This window comes from Penaeus monodon, chromosome 4 (assembly GCF_015228065.2).
Source record: "Penaeus monodon isolate SGIC_2016 chromosome 4, NSTDA_Pmon_1, whole genome shotgun sequence".
In the NCBI taxonomy this organism is placed as follows: Eukaryota; Metazoa; Arthropoda; class Malacostraca; order Decapoda; family Penaeidae; genus Penaeus; species Penaeus monodon.
Genome location: NC_051389.1, coordinates 40,144,586 through 40,152,006, shown reverse-complemented (window position 1 = coordinate 40,152,006; position 7,421 = coordinate 40,144,586). Strand labels below are relative to the sequence as shown.

General features: G+C 49.2%; 1 protein-coding gene across 3 annotated transcripts in view; it reads left to right on the top strand.

The window, feature by feature from the left end:
- The first annotated feature begins 381 nt into the window (after window positions 1-381).
- Window positions 382-7,421, top strand: part of LOC119572204 — a 13,805-nt gene continuing 6,765 nt past the window's right edge. Inside the window, exon 1 of one of the 3 annotated variants that reach the window (XM_037919182.1) lies at window positions 382-633. Coding sequence is in view for 1 of the 3 variants with exons in the window: in XM_037919179.1 (XP_037775107.1) it covers window positions 1,199-1,264 (66 nt within the window). In the remaining 2 variants the exon portion in view is untranslated. Of the gene's footprint in view, window positions 843-1,193; window positions 1,265-7,421 lie in introns of those variants that run through there. The other 2 variants (XM_037919180.1, XM_037919179.1) reach the window with 2 other exon arrangements.

Sequence of the window (7,421 nt, the reverse complement as noted above, 5' to 3'; positions counted from 1 at the left end):
CATGCCAACAATTACATTTATTATGATTTTTTCCAACGTTATTTTTTAATTAAATGCTGGTATGCACAGTCAAAATCGAAATTATAGTCTTACGCAGTTATTAAAAGATAACAGTAGCATTATCAACTTTTATCACCAACTACTGTGACGCTCCCCGAAGTTCTATCTCAAATGCAGCCATATTTTAAGTTTACACGATGTAATTTTGCACTTATTATATTCTTTGGTGGTCAGACACTTACCACAAGTCATTGCGTGTTCCTGAGCTTTTTCCAAAGCCAAGAAATATGCGTTACAAGTCGGGCAGAGGGGCTTCAGAGGTTTCGAGTTAGCGGCCATCTTTGTTGTTTACAAACAGTCCGCGAGGCGAAGCGAACTACCTCCAAATCCGCTCGCTTCCCACGCAACGCTTCGCGAAGCATTTTGTCACTTTGTTCACTTGATTTCGCCACGAAACGCACGGTGCGCACTGCCCAAGTGAACGCACGGACTGTTCACTCTCTTTCCTGAAGACTGAGTCGGTGAACCAATTACAGTTAGTCAAGAGTTTGTCCACTCACCGAAACTAAATTCGAAGTTGCCGCGGAACAGTATTCATTAATAGTCTCCGAAAGAAAGCTCAAACACTAAACGGTAAATTCTGCGCTAACAGTATTGATTTGAAAAGATTTGTACAATTTATATTTCCAATATTATTGATATGATATCAGCATGAATATACGTTATATGTCACGGACGCATTACGCATAATTCAGGCATTACAAATAGACTGTAGGTGTTCGCCCACTATAGGTGAGTTGCCAAATGCTCTTTCCTTCATAGACAAGCTACCAAACAGCACGGTAAGTAGCAGGCACTTGTCGGCTTTAGTGACTTGCAAACTATTACAAGTTAATAGATATGTTAATCCTCTCCCCTTATTTCATCTGTAGTGTCACTAAGCTGCTATAAAATTTAGCTGTGGATGGGAACGGCTGTTCCCAGTGTCTGCCACGTATGCATTACCATATTATTTTCAAGGAGATATCACATGTTCGCAAAATCCTGTTTCACAAATCTGTAAATACAAATATTCAAGAGCCCCATTCCCTACCCTCATGAAAATAGAAAGGAATATGATCACGAGGTATGCACAAGAGCAATTTTCAGTGGAAAATACAGGCACATTTAACCAGTGGAAATTCCAATAAACACAAAAATGTTGATAACTGCATCAAGTCATCAGTTATCAGCTATTCTTTGGTTTGTTCCGTTACTTATGACGGTATGTTAAATCTAAGAGGCTCTGGGCTTATAATACATTTATAGATAATTAAGCATAACGAAACAATGAAGAACTTAAAATATATGAGGAATTTATGAAGGAGGTAAACTTTGTTTTAGCAAGTGTGCGCTTTCGAACGCAGCTTATCTGGTAATTTTATTCACATAGTTATTGCGAAACATTTGATATACATTGAGAATGTTTACCGTTGACATCATTATAATCGGTTAATTTTCCGAAAATGACAACCGGGTCTTCCCTGACAAGATTTATATCATCAGATTTGTTTTCGTGTGATGAGAACGAATCTGATGATCATTTTCGTTGCATTCTCCAGCCGACAATCTTGATGTGATTTGATAAGTCCCGATGGATCAGGGAAATTGTGGAGTAAAAGAAGCTGAAATAAGAAGGAAAGAGAACAAAAATGTGTAAAACAAGCCCAAAAAACGCTTAAAATCGGATAGTGAAACTCTACGGATGCTACCACCAGCTTTCAAAGCCTAGGCACCGACGCGCCAACTTTAAAAACTCGTTCGGTAAAACTACGGGATTTCACATAATCCACATTCCCCGTGGTAATCGTACATTGCGTCCTAACCAATAAACCAACCTAACCTTAACCCTGTGGGATTTATATACTACAATCTATATATTCCCTAGTCAGGGGGCTACGCCCCTAGGACCCCCGTGGTAATATATACCCCTAGTCAGGGGGCTATGCCCCCTGAACCCCCAGGGCAAAACCACATACCTGTATATCGGGAAACACCGAACGTTTCTTCGCTTTCCGTCTATGGTCACAATTGCTTGGTTTCTAATAACTTTTTTCGGGATTTTCGGCACTGGATGGGTTCAAGTATCAGGCTGTGATAGAAACCAATGTCTATTTGTCCTTTATATCTAAAAAAGGGCTTTAAAAATTACCCGGAATCGATGCAGCACAGGAAATCAAACATTTTTCACTGGCGTTTCTTGAAGTAATGGCGTTGCTGGCCTGTCAAATCTCCCAGTGGCAAAACGCACATGTGCACAAGGTTACAGAATAACATAAATACTTACCAAAACACGTAAATGAAGTATAATAAAAGTAAAAGAACGCATTACATACATGAATTCGAGAAAACGGACGCTGCTAATTACAAAATATTTGTCCTCACAAGCGTTTAGCAATACAAGGACTACTTGGTAGATTGCAGTAATGAGTTCCGCGTCACATTTGTTTTGAATCTTGGAGGTAAACATGGAAGGGACTTAGAAACTGAAGGTGCGATCTTCTCTCTTGTCTATCCTATATCTCCCTTATTTTCGATTTGCACACTTTTTGCCATAGATGAAAAGTGTCTTAGTTTTCGTCGAAGTAACCACTCCATACACTTATTTTACTGTATTCCTGGTTGACATGCATGGAAAATTTCCCTTATAATCTAGCCCTGACCACATATGTTATAGTTATTGCTACGCCGGTGGGTCTTTGTCTCTGTGCGAAACATGTGTTAACATGAAAAGGATGACCTGGGCATGTGTTAACATGAAGGGACCTGGGCAAACAGGACGCAACTGGCTGTGAGCGGAGGAGCGGAGGAACAAGCCAAGGGAGACGGAGTTGGGTGCTGCTCCTGTGAAGACCTCGTGTGTGCCTTTGTGACCTGATAAACTTTGTGTTGCCCTGTTATAAGCTGTATCGTGCAGTGTGACATGCTGGTATCCTCCCTGTATTGTGCCCATAGAAAAGTGTACGGGTAAATAACTTGTGTAAATAAAGGAAAGACTGTCATTTTGTGTTTATTTCGTGCCCTGCCTCGCCACTTGGCGTTTCCTCTCGTGGTGTTCTGGGACGCTGTGGTGCTCGGTGCCTCTTGGAGCTGTTCAGTGTTCGCGACCCTGTGAATAGCACGCCGTCTGCCTAGCCTGCCTTGTGTTGGTGGCTGAGAGACAAGGCGGCCGGCGTAACAAATGGTGTCAGGAGTGGGATCTGTGATATTTGATCAGTGAGATCGCCGATTTATCATGTCGTCCAAAGATGGCGGCAGCCATGAGGGAGAGGAGGCTATGACTGAGGCAGGAACGAGTGAGGTGAAGCCGAGCCAGATGGACCTGATCACTGCCATGCTGGCCGGTATGAGGGAGGAAATGGCACAAAGGGCAGAAGAGCAGGCACAGAGGGCACACGAGCAGGCGCACCATCTCGTCGAGATGCAGGCAAGGGAGGCAGGGGAAAACAGTTCTGCCGACTTTTTTGAGGTGCTACAGAGCAATCTTGCATCTGTGAAGATGGAAATCGGGAGTACACAAACAAGGCCTGCAACAGCGTGAAGAGTGAACTGTTGGAGGAGGTGCAGACTCTGAAGGGCGAGGTTCAGGGCCTGAGGGAGGAAGTGAAGGCGGAAAGGCGGCGTCACGAGGTATTAAAGTTGCAAGCAGAGAAGGCAGACGAGGTTCTGGCAACAGATGCCAGAGTGTCAGATTTACTGGGGTCTGCCTGGGGTCCGTGGCAGGAAACCCCCGGGCCTCGCAGCGTCGTGTTGGAGCCAGTGGTCGCTGCAGAAGGCTGGGGACCCATCGGACCGGGCTCCCTTGGGTATAGGTGCGGCAAAACTCGGACCCGGTCAACCTGCCTCGTTGCCTCCCTCACCCCCTTCCTCCCCCCGGGCGTGTTAGTTCACGGCACGCGTTCTCCACCCTGCAGCCCGTCGGCCTCCAGACATTCTGTGAGGCATAAGCCAGCTGAGTACGACGGGGAGGTGGCCTGGGAGGCATATGTCGCCCAATTTGAAATGCTGGCATCTGCCCAGGGCTGGAGCCAGGAAGAGAAGGCCCTGCATCTGGTAACAGCACTAAGAGGCCCCGCGGTGGAAGTGTTGGGGCATGTGCCAGCATCCCAACATGCCTCTTATGCCAGCGTGGCAGAGGCTTTGAAACGCCGTTTCGGGCACCACCACCAGGCCGAGGTATATTGGGCCCGCTTGAAGAAGCGGACTCGTGACCATGGCGAGACACTGTCCCAGCTGGCGCAGGATGTAGAGGCACTGGTAAGGAGGTCGTACCCTGCGGCTGCGGAAGAGATGATCGTGGTCCTGGCCCACGATTTCTTTGTTGACGCTTTACAGGACCAGCAGCTGCAAATCTACGTCAAGCAGGCACACCCTGAGGACCTGCAGGTGGCGCTGGTGAGGGCCTTGAGGTTCGAGGCCTTTCTGAAGGCAACAAGTGGCCTAGGGCCAGCTGCTCAGCCCTGCCATGACCTCTGGGGCCGGAAGGCTAAAGTAGAGAAGGTAACATTCAGGTGAGCCTGAGCATTTTCCAAGGCTTGTGTTGGGGCTGCGGTGAGGAAGGGCACAGACGTAGTCGGTGTCGGAGGGAGCGGAGAATACATCTTCTCAACCGGAAGGATTCTGATACCTTCCAGCAGTGCTGCAAGGACTGTGGCAGGTATGGTCACCATCCGAGTGCATGTCCTAAGGCTAAGGAAGTGGTACAAGAGGAAAACTCGGACAGGCTGGAGAAGGGGGCCGAAACCCAGCCGTCCTCGGTTACCGGGCCCCGACTTGGGTAAGCTGCCATCGAACCAGCACGATGCAGGTGGAGGGCTCAGTAGATGGGAAGCCATGGTGCCTGACAGTGGACACTGGGGCTGAGAAGACCCTAGTGCGGCCTGATATGTTGGCCACTATGCGACTTCCAGACGCACCACAGAGACTGTGTGGTGTCAAGGGGCCTTTGTGTGCAGCTCAAGGGACCAGTGGAGGCTCGTATTGGCGTGGGCAGCACGATGCAGCGGCTGCCGGTGTATGTGGCCGATCTGGACGAGCACTGCTTGCTGGGCCTTGACTACCTGACGCAGAGTAAGGCGTGTGTTGACCTTGGACGGAAGCTGGTGAGGGTGCACGGTGAAGATGTGCCCTTGCTTCCAGAGGTTGGCTGTGTAGAGGTAGTTACGGCTGAGCGACTGCACCTTGCCCCCAGGACATAGTCTAGAATCCGGTGTCGACTGTCAAGAGTGATGCGTGGAGTAGAGGGCCTCGTGGAGCCCATCCAAAACCTGCAGCTGGCTGATGGGTAGCGGTTGGGTAGAGCCTTGTTGGACCAGGGGAGGAGTTAGTTACAGTGTTGGTAGCTAACTTCTCCAATAAGGACCTGAAGGTGCCAGCTGGTGCAAAGCTGGGCACTTGTGAGGAAGTGGAGCGTCCAGAAGAGTCGTCGGGGAGCGAGGAGTTGGTTGGTGTGGGGCCGCTGCCTGACTTCCTCGAGGACTTTGCGCACCGGAGCGCCGCTAACCTGGCGGAGGTGCACCGACGAGTGCGTGGCAAGCTCAAGGTAGCCGGCCATGCCATGAAGGAGACCTATGACCGGCGCATGAGGGAAGTGAGGTACAACATAGGTGACAGAGTGTGGCTGCGTAACCCGCGTCGGAAGCGAGGGCTCTCGCCGAAGCTACAGAGCCCCTGGTAAATAACTTGTGTAAATAAAGGAAAGACTGTCATTTTGTGTTTATTTCGTGCCCTGCCTCGCCACTTGGCGTTTCCTCTCGTGGTGTTCTGGGACGCTGTGGTGCTCGGTGCCTCTTGGAGCTGTTCAGTGTTCATGACCCTGTGAATAGCATGCCGTCTGACTAGCCTGCCTTGTGTTGGTGGCAGAGAGACGAGGCGGCCGGCGTAACATTATAATTTTGGCAGATGTACAGAAATTAAGATAATCGATAGTTACTCCAACAAATGAAGATTAATTTTCTTTGAATGTCTCACATGTTTCGGGATTAACTATTATATACTTGTCATTACACCATCTCATTTGAGCGGCCAGGTTCCGATGAAATTGTACTAATACTCCTTTTATTTGCATGTCATTTTCACACTAATTACTCACCAACCGATTTATACCTGCCTATATATATATATATATATATATATATATATATATATATAATATATATATATATATATATATATATATATATATATATATATATATATATATATAAGGGTGCTTCATGCGCATGGTGATGTGAAGCGATGGTGTGGTAGCATAGATAGTGTTAAGTGCTTGCATGCCTGCTCGCTTGAAGCTTCCACCACTGGCTAGCTCAGTGCGAAAAAGGGAGCAGCTTTTGCATAAGTCTCCCCTGCCAGGTCACAGCTTCTCCATCATCAAGACTTCTGCAGTGCCTCCTTGTGGCCACCCATGGGTAACTGGGCACCTTGCGGTCCCAGGATAAACTGTGGGAGATCTCGGAGCAGCAGGAAGCCCCAGAGGTACAGAAGCCCACCAGTGTGTGGACACGCTCTGGCTCCATACCAACTCCTGCCCCCCCCTAGCCACCCTGGGGTAATGGGGCAGCCCGGGGGAAGTGTGCGTTGCCAGTCCTCTTCCCCCCCAGAAAGACCCACCGGCAACGACCAGAATAAATGGATATGTTGGGGTGAGGGGAGTTGTCCCTCCCACCCAGGAAGTAAGGTGGGCTGTGGGTCCCGCTGGGAGGGCAAATGTCGGGGCGCAGGGTTACTTGTCCTGCCAGCGTCCCGGAAGGCACCAACCCACCATGAAGCTTGTGGGGCAAAGCCATCGGGAACCCTGCAGGCGGATGGGCGGTCCCACAGCCTGCCGACCCCCTTTATTTGGGGTTGTGTCGGCGGGGGTGGCAGAGGTGGCGTGCACCCGGAGTGACCACCTGAGGCTTAACCTCAGGCATGCTTTCCGGGTAGGCGCTTGGAACATCTGGTCCTTGCGGCAGGATGAGCAGTTACTTCTACTATCGTGGGAATTGAGGTGACTGGGAGTTGAGGTGTCTGCCCTCTCATAGGTGAGATGACCTGGTAGTGGCACGATCAGTGTGGGTGGGTACACCTACTATTGGTCGGGCCGCAGAGATGGTCACCACCTCCAGGGTGTAGCCGTACCCATATCCAGCCGACTTCAGCCTTCAGTAATTGAGGTGACACTGGTTGATGAGCGTAATATGGCACTGAGACTGAAGCATGCTTTTGGCTTCATGTCTCGTATAACTGTATACGCCCCTACCGATGTATATAAAATTGATGTGAAAGAGGCTTTCTACGCCAAATTCGCATCTGTGGCAGACAATTGCCCCCGGCGAGATATTCGCATTGTCCTGGGTGACTTCAATGCGGTACCAGGCTGTGACCGAGCTGGCTATGAG